This window comes from Oryzias melastigma, linkage group LG9, assembly GCF_002922805.2.
Source record: "Oryzias melastigma strain HK-1 linkage group LG9, ASM292280v2, whole genome shotgun sequence".
NCBI classification, from domain to species: Eukaryota; Metazoa; Chordata; class Actinopteri; order Beloniformes; family Adrianichthyidae; genus Oryzias; species Oryzias melastigma.
Window position 1 is genome coordinate 13,158,030 of NC_050520.1, and position 19,108 is coordinate 13,177,137.

General features: G+C 39.4%; 1 protein-coding gene across 3 annotated transcripts in view; it reads right to left on the reverse strand.

The window, feature by feature from the left end:
• Positions 1-209: 209 nt before the first annotated feature.
• znf608 (zinc finger protein 608) overlaps positions 210-19,108 on the reverse strand; it is an 86,120-nt gene continuing 67,221 nt past the window's right edge. The window contains exons 4-10 of one of the 3 annotated variants that reach the window (XM_036213748.1): positions 13,928-16,346; positions 12,552-13,008; positions 11,100-11,257; positions 10,263-10,410; positions 6,632-6,688; positions 2,785-2,800; positions 210-2,672 (exon numbers count right to left, since the gene is read on the reverse strand). In XM_036213748.1, the coding sequence (XP_036069641.1) occupies positions 2,558-2,672; positions 2,785-2,800; positions 6,632-6,688; positions 10,263-10,410; positions 11,100-11,257; positions 12,552-13,008; positions 13,928-16,346 (3,370 nt within the window). In that variant the 3' untranslated portion in view covers positions 210-2,557. Of the gene's footprint in view, positions 2,673-2,784; positions 2,801-6,631; positions 6,689-10,262; positions 10,411-11,099; positions 11,258-12,551; positions 13,009-13,927; positions 16,347-19,108 lie in introns of those variants that run through there. The other 2 variants (XM_036213749.1, XM_036213750.1) reach the window with 2 other exon arrangements.

The window sequence follows — 19,108 nt, forward strand, 5'->3', positions numbered from 1 at the left end:
TTATGTGGTTGAATTTATGTGAAAAACATGAACCTGTGGGACAGTAAAGTGCAATAATTATAAAGAATCACTCAGTTGAAAACAACTGTGATCCAAGACCAGCAGCTAAGTGAAAGCTGAAGGAAGATGGAGAGAAGAACCAGTCAAAGTCCAGACATCAGTCTCCTAAGACGCTGCAACGCTCGAAAAAATTCACACTTAAACAAATATATATAAAGATCCTTTAATCATGATTGCCAAACATATGAATTAAGGCATATACAGTATAAAAAAGCAACAGCAGGTTTGTTTGTTTTATATTTACTGGTGATAACCCCAACATACCGAGCAGCCTTCAGACAACACTGTCCCAGAACAGTGAAGAGCTTTTTGTAAACAGAGCTTTAGCACTCTTTTCAAGTAAGAGAACGACCACTGATACGATGCAGATGAGGTTCTGTGGAGGAGAGGCCGAGCCGCTGATGAAACCAGGTCAGGCTGTTCTAACGCAGGTCTGAGGTGACACGTGAGACAAAACATCGGCTCAAGTTTTCATGTTCACACCAGCTTCTGTTTTCCAGTGTTGGGTGTCCGGTCGACATCATGTCGGAAACGGGATCATCTGTATTGATTGAAGCAGATCTATTGACAGCGAAGGAGTCAACAGCTCCGAGTTACTGTCTGTCGTCCATCCTCCACATCTATCTTTCTTATTTTACTCTTCTCTAGTACCAAACCACCTGAAGTTTTATAAAAAGGTACAGAATACTTTTTGGTGAAATTCTACAACCAAACATTTTCTTAAATATCTTGTGAACCGAGTTAAAATGTGAATTTATCAGAAATGATGAGGTGAGATGAAACATCCTTTGCTCAGTTAAGATGACTTGAGTGACTTGTAGTGAAAATAGAACTCAGTCATTTTTACTGCATAATTTATTTGGGGAATTTGTCATTCATTTGTACTACTTGTAAGGATGCGTAAGGATGTAACGATTCAGTCAAGTCACGATTCCATTCAATTTACAGTTTTCATTTTTTATTTCTTAACACAATGAATTAAAGGTATTCTAAGACCAAGTATGTTTTCTTTTTGCCCCTCACATCAAACTGTCTGTTTTCTACTAACAGAAAGGATTCAATACAAATAAATAATATACGTAATACTGAAATGATCACAAATCCTTTTATACTCGGTTCATGTTGTGCTCCATGTGACGGACCGCTGAGCGGAGCTAATTAGCACACATCCAGTCTTCTACACGCACACACTCACAGCAAGCCTACATGAAGAAACGTCATCAGCTCTGCATTTCTAAATTTAAGCACAGGCCGAGACAAATAGATTTTTAAATTTTCTGCATCGATGAACATGTTGACGAGTTTAAATCATTTTTTTTACCCATTCAGGAAGAATTGTTACATCCTTAACTCCTTGTACTGCATTAGAATGTACTAAACTTACTCTGGAGGTTCAGTCAAACCAGCATCTATGGAGCTCATGAGAGGTCTAGAAAACCTCGGAGCATCAGTGAAACTCCAGTTTTATCCCACCAGGTTTTATATTCTGCATTTGAAAAAGTGTTGCCAGGGCAACACGAATACACGCGTGTGGGGAATGACGTTTCCTTCTGTTTTACATTAGATTGCTGTTAATAAATAAACTTAGATAGTTTTAAAAAAATCTATTTTTAAGAGCTTGGCGTTAATTTTTTCATACTAAATGAATTGATGTTCTGTGAAACTTTAGAAGACTTAGAGAACTTTGGAAAAAGTAAAACTTTTTAAACACCCCAGTGGATTACATAAGTGTAAAGACAGAAGCAGGTCTGAGATGTGAGAAAACCAAAGCATCTAGATTCTGTCTCACAGACTAACACCACATGGTTACTGCTTTGATGACAGTAAATGTATCACATTTAGTGTCATTGGAACGGATTTTAACCAAAAAAACCTGCCAATCTAGTTCAACAAAGAGGTGATCATCCTCTCTGAAAACACAATTCTGATCTTAAATTATTAGCTGAGGAAAACATTTTGAAATGTGTTCTGTTTTTTGTTCATGTTGTTCAGATCAGAAAGATGGTTTCTGCCAAACTAAGATCAGCAGTTTTTGCCTGACCACCAAAACCTCGTATTATCTGCTGCTGTGGACGCCTCTGTCCGGCCCTCTGCTCCCGCATGGCTGATGGAGATCAAAGTTATGTACAATAAAGCATATCAGTGCTCTCGTCATCTGTACAGAATATTTACACCCCTGGAACCCTCGGTGGCGCTGTCGATGTGAAGGTTTACTCTCACATAAAGACGATACAATCAACATGGTTACACTCAAGTACAGGTTAGTAATACAAATGTAGCTTCAGCACTATGGAAGGACCACTTCAGCAAAGAGACCAAACAAGAGGGGTAATTATAGAATTTTGAGCTTTCTAATCTGATTTTGGAGTTAAAAATGAGACAGTGTAAGTCACCGTCAGTACATTCAGTCATCTCACCGTTATAATACATCTCATGGTAAATGTGCGTTTATAAAGTTGAAGACGGCAGCTGATTGCACAGCGCTGATTCGGACACGTCAGCTTTGTACCAAAACGTTTACAGAGTTCCTCCTCCAGAAAGGTCCGGGTTCTCCTCTGCTTCCCCGCCCGCCGCGTCCTCCACTCGTGTGAGGTGTGTTCAGAAACTGGTGGCTGTATTCAGTAAGAAATGGGAGCTTTTACTTTTTGACGTCTGCCTGTCAGCGAGGCGAAGCTTATGCAACACCAAGGAGTGGATGTGTGACGATGTGAGACGTGGTCCTACTTCTTCACTTCACCGTCTGCCGAGAGAAAGGAAACAAAATGTCTTTGGGTTCTTTCAGATATAACTGTGTCAAGCAATTATTCTAGAATATGAAGAAACAACATCTCCAAATGCAAAAGATCCACTTCCACAAGACCCTGATTTAGTCTGGTTTTATGAGGATCTAAGAAAAAGTGATGCCACCATTCTTGGTTTACAACCAAACCGTATGTGACACCATGGAACCGAGATGTGGAGAAGGTGAAATGTTGTGTGTCTTTGTTTGAAAGTGTCATGTTGTGCTACATTTATGAAGAATTTGTGAGTAGTTTTATTACATGGCAGCAAGTTTATTGTGAGCCAAGTCAAATGAAAGGTTTTTTTTCTTGTTATTCACTTTTTAGCAAATTAAATTATTTTAGCAATTTAATTATGTTGTTATTTTGTAATACTGGTACACAAAACTTTTAACCAAAACAAAACAAAACTGTGACCCAAAAATTAACTCTTGAACCAAATTATGAGGAAAGTGAATTGTTGCATTCTAACGACTGCTAGCAATGAAGCAAAGTACTGAACGATAATCATATATTTGTTCACTTAAAAGGCCAAATATGTTAAAATGTTTAAAAAAAAAGCCAAGTCTTTGCCAAGATTGCCTGAAACTGCAACTCTCTGTGGAAAAGTTTGGAGGAAATGACTTGTAAAAGCCACTTTCAAATAAACTACTACTATAAACTACTTTAAATAATTAAAAGAACTGTATAAAAGCTAAATGTTGGGCTTAATTCATTCTAACGATGCTAAAGTAGTTGACAACAGCAAAACATAATTTGTAATACATTAAAATACTTGTCACAAGTTTTAAAGAAAATGCCACAACATGAACAATCTAAACCAGCAAGAGTGTATTGATGCTAAACAATAATAAGAGAAACTTCTAAATGATAGCAAATCTAATAAATAGGATCAGAAAGACAGAATTCTTTCAATGAGCCAAAATAAAAGCTAAAAGTCATAAACTACATCATACTAAGATGCTAAACTAAACGCTGCTCCTGAAATTTTGAAAAGAATCGTTCAGAAAAATTAAAAGTATTAAATTGATGCTAAATGTTTTGTGAAATCATTCTAAATCTACATTCACTCTGCCATCACCAACATGCGTTCAAGCAGCCTCTTCCAATAAAAAGTCTATGTATAGGCTTATAGACTTGCTTTTCTAGATCAGGGGTCCCCAAACCACGGCCCGCGGGCCGGATCCGGCCCTCCTTCAGATTTGGTTCGGCCTCCCCAAACACTATCAGAAATGTATCATTTTTCTTTTCTCCATCTGGCAGACCCACATAGAACGTGACTTTTTATTCCATTCTTCTGAAGTCTGAATCACGACAGGACATGATAGACTATTTATTGGTTTAATCCTTAAAATGTTTTAGCTTTATTTTTTCTGTGAAGATTACAGAAATGATTAATTTAAAATGTGGCTATGTTTGGCTTCAGGAAAACTAAGGATTACTTAGGATTGTTTAGTAAGAAGTAGATTAGCAACAAGCCTTTAACTAGATTCAGGGGCTATGTTTTCATCTTTTATAGTAATAAAAAAAATAGAGTTTATCTTCTAATATAGCAACAGGCTAACATTTTGACTAATTTAGTTTGCTGAGGAATTTTAGGCTATTTGAAGATTTGCTTGTATTTAAGCGTCTAGCTAGCATTTTTTGGCTCGTTTGGCATCTGAGGTTTTTGGAGCTAATTTTGAGTTTAGCACATGTTTAAGCAATGAATTAATTATTTTTGCAAGATTGGCATTTATTGGGAATTTTTCAAGTAATTTTCTACAAATTACTCTGAAATTTAGGTTAACTTTTAGGTTAACTTTTTTGTCTAATTTGGCCTCTACTGAGTTTTTCAATGCTGATTTTGAGTTTAGCTAATATTTTAGCAATATGCTAATATTTTTGGCTAATTTGATATCTACTGGGATTTTAGGCTAATTTGATATCTACTGGGATTTTAGGCTAATTTGGAGTTTAGCTTATATTTTAGTAACGGGCTAACCTGCTTGACTAATTTAGCTTACTGAAGAATTTTAGGCTTTTTTGGAGTTTAGCTAGTATTTAGGCGATGAGCAAGCTTTTTTTGTGTGGCTAATTTGGCCAATATTGAGATTTTGTATGCTAATTTTGAGTTTAGCTAATTTTCTTTAGCAATAACCCAACGGTTTTGGCTAATTTGGTATCTACTGGGATTTTTAGGCTAATTTAGAGTTTAGCTTCTATTTTAGCAATAGGCTAACATTTTGACTAATTTAGTTTACTGAGGAATTTTAGGCTATTTCGGAGTTTATCTTTTAATTAAGCATCAAGCTTGCATTTTGGCTAATTTGGCATCTATTAAGGTAAAAGGTAAAAACATTTTTTTTTTAAATCACATTATGAGACATCATAGTTTCTTTTTATATTTTTGCTTTTGTTTGTGCCAAAAAATAGACATAATTCATAGTTATATAAAAAAAAGAAGGTAATGAATACAAATCCAAATTTCTTAAAGGCTAAAGTAAATCTATGTGACTCCTTCTAGGTTTTGATCAGTGGAAAACGCGCCGGATTGGCTCTTTTACTGTTAAAGGTTGCCGACCTCTATGCTATGAGCACATTCATGGCCGATGTGTTTGAAGCCTCAGTGTGTCTTAAGCATCTATTTATTTGTTGTTATGGTTCTAATCTGCTCTGCAGCCACAAAGGAATCATAGGAGTTGCATATAAATGAACAGGATGACAGGTTGCTGCACTTGTACATTAATGAGGTAATGATTTTACAGCTCTCACAGCAGACCTTTCATTAGCCATGTTAAAGGCTCAGTCTGTACAGTCTCCAGTACTCCAGTTAATTTCCTCTGTTTGACACTTGGATCCACAGAAACGTGAAGCGTTTGCACTTCATAAGACGCTCTGAAGGGCCTGACAGCTTCGCCCTGCATTATTTCACATGTTTAAGCTAAGTGGTGATACAGGATATGAGTGTTTAAAAATCTTGCAGAGCTGCTGATGATCATCTGGGGGACACTTTCAGCTGCAGTTTCTCTCAGTCAAATGTAAAAAAAAAGCTGCTTTTCCCAGGAGTCCCAACAGGTTAGACTCAGCAGACGACTTTAAGCAGACAGTTTTTCATCTCACTTTTCATTACATGAAGGAATATTGGTGTTAACACAAAGCGCAAACAGCAGGGGACAGAATCTGTGAAATGAGTGAAAAAAAGATGCTGGTCTGTTAAACTTTTTGAATTGGGCCCTTTTTAACACAGGGTGGAAAAAAAACAGTAAATATTCCTGTTAAGTAAAACTGGGAATGTAAAAAAAAGTCTGTTTTTAAATAAAATGTTTTCAATTTTTTACATAAATTCAGTTTTTATAAAAAGAAAAGGTTAGTAAAGAAGTGCTTTTAAGGGTTTTTGGATTTAAATTTTAGGGTTATTATAATTACCTAATGCTAGATGACATTAGGGAATATTACAGCTGAAAATAAAACGGTAAATATGGAGGAGGGTTTGTAAAATAATTTTAGTGGCTGTGCTGCAAACAGAACACAGGGAGATGAAAAAAATTCAAATTTGGAAAATATGAAACAGCATAGGAGGACATAATGAATGCTGATTTTCTGATAGCAACATTTTTCATTTCAGTGCTAATGCTAGATACTGTCGATCAGTCTTTCTATCTCCCCCGGAGGCAGATAGCAGCCCTCACTTCAAAGGCACTCCAGAACCAAGTGTTAAATCCTGATGTTAGATTATTTTCTATTTAAAAATACAAAGACGAGCTGCTGACTTGAAACTGGATTGCACACCTGCAGTGGTTCAGACGCACCTGTTGAGGCGTGTCCTGACACCTGCTGACCAGAGACCAGCGCCCTGGAGCTCAGACCTTCAAGACAGAGGAGACATAAAAATAATCTGAGGAAGAGACACTCCTCCGTTAAACCCCTCCATAAAGAAAGTTGGTCCTGAAACAAACTCATGATTATTTGCAAACACTTCCTTGATTGAAATGTTTGAGAGCTGTGGAGACGAGGCTCTCCAAAAAACTGTTCCTCCATGCGTTGGTGTTACCCTTGAAGACAGAGCAGCTGAATTCTGGATCATTTCAGTAACTTGTTTTGGGCTCAAATCTTTTTACACCATCCTTGTGAATAAAGTGCAAAAAACAATGGATTATATTTTTAAGCTATGGACACACCAGGCATATGATACATGTACAAAAACACCCTAAACGTGGGTCCTGAGAGTACGTATAACCAATGGTGTTCACACTGGACAGGCAGGGAGGGGCTTCTTCTACTTTTTCTACTGTTTAGTAGCACATGAGTACCTCCTACAGTTGGAAGAGGCAAAATAGCAAGAGGTGCAAATCTTCCGAATCTTTTCTTTCACATTTCTATTTCAAACTATGACTGACCTGTCCGGCTGGACACAATTATTGATTCCTCCTTCTAGACACATTTTTGAACAGTTGACATTGTGAATCACTGTGGATTAAATGGAATGCTATCCACACATCACAACTAAATCTGAGGTGATTGATCAAAGTTTGATCTGGTTTAACTTTTAACGTGCCTTCAATGGCCGTGTGTTTCGTACTTTGAGATGGAAAATGGTTGTAGAAACTTGAGTAGTGACAAGAGTTTTGGCCGTAAAAGCTTGAAATGGAAGTTTTCACATGTTAATAGACTTGAATTTATTCATTTTTTATTTATTCATTTATTTATTGAAAAAGTATCTACTCTCCGTAGACTGGACACAGTTTATCACAGTGCCCTGTGATTAATCACAAACTGCTTACAGAACCCATCATTGTGAACTGTATTCTCTGCTCTCTTGGTCTTCACTCAAAGTCAGGCGACAGAGACACTTGGCTAATAGTTACATATAAGACCATTCTGGGTAAACTGCCTCTATACCTGCTCCGTCTTCTGTCTCCTGCTATAACTCTCGCTCTTCACTCACATTGCTTCTTTCTGTTCCCAGATTTCACACTGAATTAGCAAAAAGCCTTTTCGATTGCTGCTCCATTTCCAGGAATAACATTCAAAACTCTCTTCATCTATGTGACCAAATCCCCTTGAACTGGTTTAAAGCAAACTCTCTGAGCTATTAAAAGAATAATGCACATGTCACTCCTGACCTGACTGTGTCACTCTTGATTAACCCTTTAATCATAGTCATACTGTTCATTTTATTTGTCTTTTTTTGTAATTTTACAATAAATTTATTTTAATTGTATTTTATTCATTTTATAATTGTTTAAACTGGATTTTATTTTCTTGTGTTGATGCAAAGGTCTCCCTTGTAATTAGCCACTCTAACAGGCCTTACAAGGACGGTGTGAACGCAGCTTTACACTGAACAGAATTGGACATTGGAAGCTACAAACAGTTTGAACTAAATTTAAATGAACTGAGGAGCATGACTGGAGACATGCAGCTGCGTTTGCTCTCACACATCATTTGTAGGAGCAAGCCAAAGACTAAAACTCATCAAAATCATGCAGTTCTACCGGCTGCTCATATGGGGGCACTATTGCATTAAAAATGCTCAAACAAGGATGAGAAAAGAAAGCACAAAGAAGAAAACTGACTGTTCTAGTAGCTAATCCTTAAACCAGCAGTGAATGAACTCAATTTAGTTCATTTTGTCTGTGTAAACAGCCAGAGGAGGACTGATCCAGGACAGCATTTTGACAGGGAAATTATTTTGATAACAAAATAACAAAGCTTTTTTAATGGAGACAGATAAGATGAACATCATGACATGGAATGTACCATTAAGTATATGATCGAAATGGTTTCACATATTTTTGCATCTTTTTTTTTTTTTTTTTAATTGCCTTTTCAATATATTTTCAAACATAAACATAGCTCAGCACGGTACTAATCCAGAATCATAAAGACTGTTTTAGCAATGTCAAAGAGAGAGAAAAAGAAAACAAACAAACAAAAAGAATTATAAATACATAATAATAATAATAATAATAATAATAATAATAATAATAATAATAACTATAATAATATTCCATCTATTTTCTAAACTTGCTATATACTTGATAGGGTCACAGAGAAAAGTTACTCTGGACAATTTGCCAGTCCATCTCAGAACCACAGAGAGACAAACAACCTCACACTCACATAAATACCAAAGGGACTATGTCTTATCACCAAGTAACTTATGGAACCTAGTTTTGGTGTTTTGGACTGTGGGTGAAAGCCAAAAGGCCCAGAGAAAACCCAGGCATGCACAGGACAGGAGCCTGCAACCTTTAGCAGTAAAAGAGCCATTTGGGTAAATTTTCTACTGATCAAAACCTAGAAGGAGCTGCAGAGTCTTACTTGAGACTTTAGGTAATTTGGATTTGCATTCATTATCTTCTTTAAAAAAAAAAGAAAAAAAAAAGAATTGTGTTTATTTTTTGGCTCGAACAAAAGCAAAAATACAAAAAGAACCGAGCATCTCTCTAAATGTATATACATTTATATATATATATACATATATATTTAGGTTCAGGACAGAAGCTCAAAATAAAAGATCCTAAACAGATTCATCTCAGGGCAGCTCTGGAGAGCTATTAACATATAAAATCTGTTCTTTCTAGAGGTAGCGTTGAGCAAACAAAACATGTTTTCAGGTCAACAGGGATGTAAAAACGTACATAGTTCATCATCTATGTGGACCAATTTATACATTTAACTAATCTAAGTTAAATAAATGCTAATTAAGTAATCCTTACTTTAAAAAAATACTGTTTTTCTATTTATTTTTTGTTCTTTTTCCTTCTTTGTCCTCAGCAGTCTTTCACTGCTGGGTTTTGTTGTTTTAGTTTGGGGTTGGATCTTGGTAGTCTTAGCTTGCAGGCTTTGTTTATTTGTTTTCTTTAGGTAGTTTTGGTTTGGCAGCCATTATCAGGAGCTGCTGACTCCAACGGTCAACATGTCTGGATCAGCAGTCTCACTTATTTTATGTTTGTCCAAGGAGCCACCAGATGAAAGAGACACATGAGGATCTAGAGCTGCAGGTTGCAGACCGCTGCAAAAGGAGAACATGCAAACCCCACATAGAAAGGTCCCTTGAACCAGGACCTTCTTGCAGTGAGGTGAGAGTGCAAACCACTACACCGTTGTGCAGCCCTAACATGCTTTTGAAATAATTAAATTGCAGTAAAAAAAAAGTCAAATATTTGGAAACCAAATATCGACCAGAAGTCACCATTCAGTGTGTGTTGTGTCCTTCCTGTGCTTTAAGATGTGAACATTCTCATTTTCTCAGATGTCAAATGAATTGTGAAAAACATTCTTTGGTATTTACAGCTGCAACCCAATTGAGTTGATGCCTCACTAGCAAGAAGCTCTTTAAACATCAACCTCAGGTTAGTTTGTGAGGATCTCGGTCAGAGAACTCTGGTGAGAAGACTGCAGCTCGATGTGTGAGGCAGGTTGGAGGGTCGGTACCTTGGTAGATGTCGTACTGTCCGGACATCAGGTTGTAGCTCAGACCCAGATGACTGTGATGGAGCGAGTGGAGGTGTCGGCCAAACAACACCTGGTCCCTCTCCTGACCCGTCTCCCTCTCTGCCTCGGGGGAACCCCTCTCACCAGGCTATACGAACAGACACAAACACAGGACTGTTACAAAGCTTAAATGCAGAGTTGTTAACTGTTTAGAATCTCATATTGCTGGCAGATAAATACTTTTCTTCCAACAATTCAAGTGTTTTATTTCTATTGTGTAGTCTGATGTTTTGCCTATGGTGGCAGCCAGAGGCCCACTTCCAAAAACCGTATTCTGAACACAGACAGAGCACTTTGGACCCCAACTATCATGACAATTTCAGAGATCAGAAGTTCTAACAATAAAACTGTTAAATTTGTTATAATAATTAATTGATTTATTTTAATAAAATTGAATCAAATGGAAGTTGAAAGATTCCAGCTTTGAAAAAAAGGAGACTGACAGTATAAAAGAAGAATAACGTAAAATTGAGACGATGATAAAAAGCAGTTTAAAAGAGTTTAAAAAGAGTTTTGATAAAAGACTTAACTGACTTGAGATGTTTATCTAACTAAAGAACCAAAACACAAGCTGGTTCAAAAACCCAGAAACTTCTGGGTTTGTCGTATTTTGGGTCCACAAAAGCTTAACCTGACAAGCTGTGATGTTTGCCGTCCTTTCAGCCCCTCCCTGAGTGTTTTTCTGTCTGTTGGAGATGTCAGATCTGTCTGATAAAGGAAAGCGAACATCAGAGCAGTGATGCTATGGACGTGGCTCTGAGGGGAGTAGAACCTCACAGCGGGGGATTTTCCATGATACTGCCGCAGCTCCACAGAAGAGGAGGAAGAGGAGGAGTTGCTGATCTCCTTGCTGCTCGCCACTGCTCCTTTGGTGGGTGGAGTCAACTCGGACTCCTCCCTGCCTGCTGTCTTACCATACAGAGGATAGTGGAAACCTGGTGAAGATAAAACACAGCCTCAACGTTCTGTACGCTTGAGCTCGGCAGCAGCAGCCTCTCCTGAGGTCACATCAGAGCTGTCAAACTGTGCTGCACTGCTTCTTTTGTAACAAACCCTCTAGTGAGGTTTGTTTAATCTTACGTGATTATCAATAAGACAACAGGTTGGTGTGTGGGGATGAATGAGACCCATGAGATTGCATGTCCAGTCTTAACCAAAAGACAACCAAGTACCATTTATAGGGCCCAACCAGCTAAAAACTTTTGAGATGGATTTCCAAAACCCCTCGAATTGTTTTTTGGGTTCTCAATTATGTATTGTAAATGATTGAGTCTTGTTTGGTCTTGCGGTAAATATAAATAATGTTTTCAAAGTACTTAAAGTTTCAAACTGTTTCTAGATTTAGTCTCAGTGAGTCAGGAAGTGTAACATTGTTACTGGTTTGAAAAATAAGCAAAACTATAAAGATCATGGTGCAAGATGGGTATGCATTTAGATGAGCTCCTGGAATTACTGAGACCAACTTTGTTCAAGAGTTTGATCAAAACTTGTATTATGCCATAAGTATCACTAAAAGGGAAGACTTTGTTTAAGTCTTATGTTTTATTCTTTATACTCTAGAGCTGTCATAATCGTCGAAGATTCTAGCTTTACATCAGAGCTGCTCAATCATGGTCTAACCCAGCCATGCTTACTGCTGATGATTACTAGGATCAGGTATGTTAAATCCATCAGAATCTGACATGAAAAGATCCAGCCAATCAGCAAAAAACAAAAAGAAAAAACAGGGTGTTAGCTCTGAAGGACCAGAATTGGACACATGTACTTTACACTTTGGAGTTGTTCTTGCACTAAAACACAGGCTATACTTTAATACACACAATACAACTTAAATTACACAATAAAGGTCAAAATTGTTGTTTAACTCTTTTACTCAGAGCTCCAGTGTTGACATTCTTCTAACAACAGTAACTCTTAAACTTTTGACAAAATTAATGTAACTCTAACGAATTCTGAAGAAGAGCAGACTTGTGCTGATATACAACACTGTACAGTAGTGAAATATTTACGCAATCAACATGAATCAGCTGATTCTGATATGGAGAAAAGCGACTTATTCACAATGACTGCCTTAACATAGTCAACGATGTGAAAGAGTGTGTATTAGTGTGGTGTCGCCGGCGACATCCCTGTGGTTAAACGGTTAAACAAGCTCAAATTATTGAGTATCAAAATGTAAAACAGTTTCCTATTTTGAATGCAAATTCAGAACCTTTACTAGACTCTTACCTGGGAAACTCTGGATCAGAGTTGGGGAAACACCTTGGTAGGAGGCCCCCCCACTTTCACACACTCCTAGGTAGGGAGGGTAGGAGGACTGCTGGTACTGGATGTAGGGCTGCTGAGGAGTCATAAGAGGAGAAACGGCTGTCCTTGCAGTTTGTGATTCCTCGGACGGTTCATCTATTGCTTCCTGACACTGATCGCCAAACTCGTCCAGCCTGTTGATATCCTCATCGATGTTGGGTGGGAAATCATGGCATCCAAGAACTTGCTTTGGGTCTTTGGTCACTCCTCGTCTCTCTCCTCTTCCTCCACCTGGGGTCATCTTGGCCCCGGCAGGCTCCAGGGCAGCTCCCCACTCATTCCCACTGTCTGCTTCCCCCTCCTCATCGCCGTGGTGACTCTGTAGCTCTGAGTATTTGCTGTGAGCGAGGTGGTGAGCCCAGGCAGGGCTGTCTGAGGGCTATATCGATGGGGACAAGAGTTGGTGCAAGTTGCAGTGTTTCCCCTATAACATATTGTTAACAGTGGTGGGTGGAGTCATTTTGGAGTTGGTTCAACTTTGGTCCACGTCTTGATCTTGCTTAGGGTCAATAGGAAAAACCCTCTGATATCGTCAGGAAATAGTTGATTTTTTTCTCTTTAGTGCTTTTTGGTAAAAGAAAGCTAATTTAGGACTATGACGTCTACATTCATTTGGAGTTTTTGCAGGGAAGAGATTTTGTTGCAGCAGTGGCCCACCTCTGCTGAATGACTATAGAGGAAACACTGAGTACTGGGGTGAACAGAGCCTTAGACAGACCATCTATCGCTGGCTCTGGGTGACATGTTGATGAAGGATGACGACGTTTCAACAGCAGATGGCCATTCAGCAGTGAGATGTGAGGCTTCTTTCTCAATGACACCAACCAGGACACGCCTCACATAAGATCAAGTGCAGTGTTTAGAGCAATTTGGAGGAAAACAAATATTTGCATTCTATTCATACAGCCTTTGTTGACTACCCAGTATGGCTCAAGTTAGTTGTTGGCCACACTGTGAGGTGGTAGGGGTAAAAATCTGTACAAGCTTTCTGCAGAAGAGACTCATGTCATACCATGTTTAGTTCCTCTACAGTTAAAATAGAATTACACATTTCCTCCATGAATTCTCACTCTAAACGTCAAAAAAGGTTGCATTTGATTCTCAGAAAGACTGAAGTACTATGCCAGAGTGGAGCTACGGTACCAAAGAAGCCACGTGGTCTTTGTAGTTAGCACCTATTGGTTTAGATATACACAATGTGTGGTTAATCTCGTTGTGACACTCAATAGCAGTTATTAAAGCACACCAACAACACCATCAGCGGCGGCGGCGGGTTACAAACAGAGGGAGAAACTTACACTGGAAAAGGGAACATTTGAGTCCAGATCTGTTTGACTGTTTGGGTTGAGGAGTGAAGAGGAAGAGGAAGAGGAGGGTGACTTGATGTCATCACAGTCTTTCATTGCGACTTGGTGCTGGTCCACCATGCCGCTGTGCACAGTCTTTATGCCCAGACTGTGCCCCCTCTCTCCTCTCTCACTCATCTCCACGTAGGACAGGACAGATTTGGCACAACAGCCTTTAGCACCGTCTGGACCTTTACCTAGCATGGGTCCACTAGAGTGTTTACCCTCCTCAGAGTCTCTTATCCCCAGTCCCCTCTGCTTGGCCGTGGAAGTTTGATCACAGCATTTGGAGGACATCAACAGTTTCTGGTCCATGTACAGTCCTCTTGAGTACTGCCCATAATACAAAGACTGAGCCAAGGCTGTCTGGGTGTGATTCATGGCCAGCTGGAGCTGAGACTGAGTCAGCCCATCGACTTTCTTAGATTCCGAGAACTCATAGGAAGTATTTGTGTTGTCCTCCTTTGTCTCTTCTTTTCTATCTTTCCCTTTGCAGTCATGGGCAGAGTTTTTGTGGAAGCTGCTGTTCTGTCTTTCAGGTGGAATGAACCCTGGAAGATAGTAAGGTTCATAGTTGTGGTAAAACGGGGACTGGGGCTCTTTTGCTGGCTGTGCACAAGTTGTGGGAGGGGTTTTACCGCAGTTGCCATGGTTACTGTTGGAGTTAACTTCAGAAGAAGCTGAGGAACCAGATTTTGATCTGGGCCCGTCAGAGCGACATTCAGAGGATCCCCCGTCTTCTCCTGCATCTGAGATGTCAGAGTAGGCGGGACTGTTGTTCTTACTGCCGTTGTCACCTGCAGCTAAGCAACCACCACTCGCCTCAAGTCGCGATGAACTGCCAATGGAGGGACTTGGGGCATTGTCTGTGAAAGTGTAGACTTTGTCAGCCTCAGCACGGATGCTGGCCATCCGGCTTTCTTGGCTCTCTGTAAGTCCATTCATCACATCCTGCTTGCTGAGGTGCTCTTTTAGAAGGCTTCCAGGAATTTCCTTTGCAGCAATTTTAGATCCACCATCTTCCATGTGGATTCCAGTACCGTCACCATTAGCCGTCCTGGTTGATACATCTTTGTTATGTTTATCCTTCAGACGCCTTTTTTCCTTTTTCCTGGTTTCCTTGCTGCAGGTAACCATAGAGACTTTAAGGGGGCTTGGCTCAACAACAACACTTAGCTTTGGTTTGATGGGTTTCAGGGCAACGTTTTTATTGGTTAAGCCTGCAGCTGCCATGGGAGATGGCTGTTGTTGGCTGACTACATCTGCTGTGCTGGTTGAATATGTTGTATTAGGTATGGCAATTAGTTTTGGAGGAGCAGGGGCTGGGGCGATTGGGCGGTTGGTTCTTGTCTTGGACAACTTCTCTACCTTCCCATTGGCCTTCTTGCTCTTATCACCTGCACCTCCCTTCTTCTCTATCAATCCTTCTGCTTCAAGCTTGGGCATTTCTACTGAGGGCGTTCTATCTGGAACCATGCAGTTTTCCAAAACTACAGTCATATTGGAGATAATAGGTAGATTGCTCAGGTCATCGATCAGGCCGTCTTTGAGCAGTGAGGTTCTTCTGGTTTTGGAGTTGGCTGAGGGACTGTGATCAGTGCTGAGGAGTAGCCTCCTGTTTTTAGGAGGCCCTACTGTGGTCACCTTGTAGAGAGGAGCAGGTTTCTTTGAGGAGTTGTTGGTATTAGTGCTGTTGGTTTCTGAGAGGTCATAGGTTATGTTGTTGATGGCATCATCACAGTCTGATAGTCGGTCTTCACTGTCTCCGTCCTTCATGGGGTCTAGCTCAGGCTTCCTCTGCTCCTCAGTCTCCAGGTGTGCATGTGTCTGGTGGTAGCGCAGGCCATTAATGTGCTTATAGCGTTTAGTGCAGTTTGGATGTGGACAGTCTATGAGAATTGGTGGCGGGGAAGAAGTACAGCCTTCGCCGGGATCCATGAATGAGGGGTCAGATTTGCCCTGTGGCGTAGAAGGAGCACTCCGAGATTTTGCTCGAATCCTTTTCCCATTCCCATTCTTTACATCATCTGCGGAGACTAAACTCAGGTCTAAGTCAGCTGGTGGTTTGTTCTTTCGCTTCCCAGAGGAGGTGGAGGACGCGCTATTGGTTGTTTTCACCTCGTCCACAGTGAAAAAAGAAGGAGGAGCTTTGCAATTATTTATGAGGTTCAGGCTGCCCCTCCTTCCTTTGCTGTGGATAGGTGCACTTGTTCCTGCCACACCGCCCCCGCGGCTCCGGTGGTGAGAGAATCCTCTGACTTTACCAGCAGATGGTTCTATGAAGGGGTGCTCGGCCATGGCCATCCGCATGCGTTTTCCCCGACCACGCCCACCCGGAAACTCGGGATCACTGCAAGGAGATTCACAAAACCTGAGGAGAGAGAGAGCAAATGATCAGAGCCGAAACAATATAAGCGTCAGAGGTTTACTTTGTCATTGTTTGTCAAGTTCATAAAGTCACTTTTCTATTGTGACTTCACTTTTGTTCAAAACAGAAAGACTAGAAACACTTTTTTAAGTGAGTTAGCCAGATGACAAAAGATGCTTTAAACACCAGTTTATGACAAGACATGGTAAAAACAGGACAAGTACATTTAATCCAGCATTTCTTTATGTAAATGGTTGGATACTATTTTTGAGCTTCACTGTTTCATGCCAGATGCCTCATTTAAAAAATGGATTTATTAAATTCTCAACAGTAGAAACTTCAAACCATTTGTACTGTGTTGAACCTGATAGATCTGTAGGAGCATTCCTTAAATAATAGCTGTGCATTCCAACAAAACAATGCTCAACAGCCCATTAGGGTTGACTTATCGTTTTATTTGGTTGAGTCTTGATTCCTGTTCCACATTCAGATGGTAGAGTCAGAATTTGGCACCAATAACATGAAAACATGGATCCATCTATCCAGCCTTGTATTAATGGTTCAGCCTTTTGGTGGTGGTGTTATGGTGTGGGGTAAATTTTATTGACTCACTTTAGACCCTTTAGTACAATACCCGAGTATTGTTGCTGATCTTGTCCATCCCTTTAGGACCACAGTGTACCATTTTCTGATGGTACTTCCATCAGGATAAGACTCCATGTCATAAAGCTGGAATCATCTCAGACTGGTTTCTAGAACAATGAGTTCACTGGACTCGAATGACCTCCACAGTCACCAGATCTAGAACCCAGTTAGTGCTGCAATTGACAATTATTTTAATAGTCGACTAATCACCGATTATTTTTTCAGAAAAGTCGAATAATTGGGTCATGCACAAACTGGATGAAAAGCACACATGTTAATCATCACTAGCTTTAAACTAACGGAAAATTAGATATATAGCATTACCTGCGATAATGCTAGTGTGAATGCTGTAAGCTGAAATTGGCTGCTAAAGATGCTAGTGCTGATAGCTAAAAATGCTGAAGTTGATAGCTGAAAACTATATAGCTGATAGCCAGCTAAGATATTAGTTAAATGTTAAATTAGCCTAAAAATGGAAAAAAGCCTAAATTAGCACAAGCAGCCAGCATGCAGCTGAAATATTAGCTAAACTCCAAATTTGCCTAAAAAAAAAGAAAAAAAATTGCCAAAACAGCTAGCATGTAGCCGAAATATTATCTAAAATCCAAAATAGCCCAAAAAACAAAAAAGCCTAAATTAACCAAAACAGCTAGCATGGAACTGAAATATTAGCTAAACTCCGAATTAGCCTAAAAAACAAAAAAAGCCAATATTAGCCAAAATAGCTAGAATGTAGCTGAAATATTAGCTAAACTCCAAAATAGCCTAAAAAAACTTAATAAATGCCAAAATAGTCCAATTAAGGGAGCAGAATGCCATTATAACATTTAACTTTACTACACTCCAACACCATATAATACGAAGTAACGACTAATTGACTATTTATTTAGTTGTCAACTATTTTAATTCTCGATTAATCAACTAATCGTGGCAGCCCTAAACCTAATAGATCACCTTTGGGATGTAGTGGACCAAAATCTCTGAGGGGTGTTTCCTTGTTGAATCTATGCCACCAAGGATTAAGGCCGTTCCGAAGGGAAAAGGAGGTCCAACCCGGTATAAGCAAGGTGGACCTAATAAAGTGGCCAGTACCTGTACAGTTAATCAACCAAGAGGGTTTCCTCTGTGTTCATGTTCCGTGAAAAGTCTGACTGAAGTTGATAACGATTCCTTAAACATTTTCATTGCATACTAAATGAAGATATTTTATTACCCTGGATCAGACACAAAAAGCAGAGATCTTATCTTGAAGATCTTGAAAGGTTTTCACCAAGAACAAATGTTCCCTATCTCTCCATCTGAACTCGAATTACCTCTCATGAACCACTTCAGAGATTTTTTTGGCTGCTTTTGAAACGATAACACTAAAAACCTGAAGACTCCTCAGTTATCTCTTATGCAGACACATTTTGTATTCACCTGTCATGCCTTTCATATAAAGTCCTTTGATGCTGTTCACTGCTGCCTCCCGCATCCTAACTCTGCTTTTTCACGCTCTCATGTTCTGCATATCAAAAGCGTCTGTGCTGAGGAAATTATCCACAGTCCTGCATTAAAAGCTGACCTCCAGCCCTGCGTCAGAGCCGGCCTCTTAATGTATTAATTGCAACTTTATCACTGATCTGCTTGGTGTTCAATAGTCAATGAATAAATTCTGACCTTGAGAGAGTTTGGGGTGTAAACCAGATTTTTAATGAACCAGACTATAGAGCACAACCAAACCAGACTGTTTTTCTCCCCCTGGGATTTTAAGTTGATCTTATCTCACATTTATTGGAATGTTTGTAAATGCTTTTTACTGCAGGGCGAGTGTGACTGAAGGTGTAAGAGATTTAAAATGAAACTTTTTCTTTTACATTTTTTTGTGTCATGTCTTCATGCAGAAGCTTTGAGATCACATTTTTTAACCCTTTAACTGTCTGCTCAACCAAACGGTGGGAAATATTTAGAAAACATGTTTTTAAAAATATTGATTGTGTGTATTATTCCCCAAGATACGGAGCTCCTAAAAGGAAATTGAAGGAAACAAATTGAAGTACTTTTTATTACAATAATTGAAATAATAATATAAAAACAAGAATTCTGGTTAGTAACGGATGCACACAGATTGTAACTGGTGC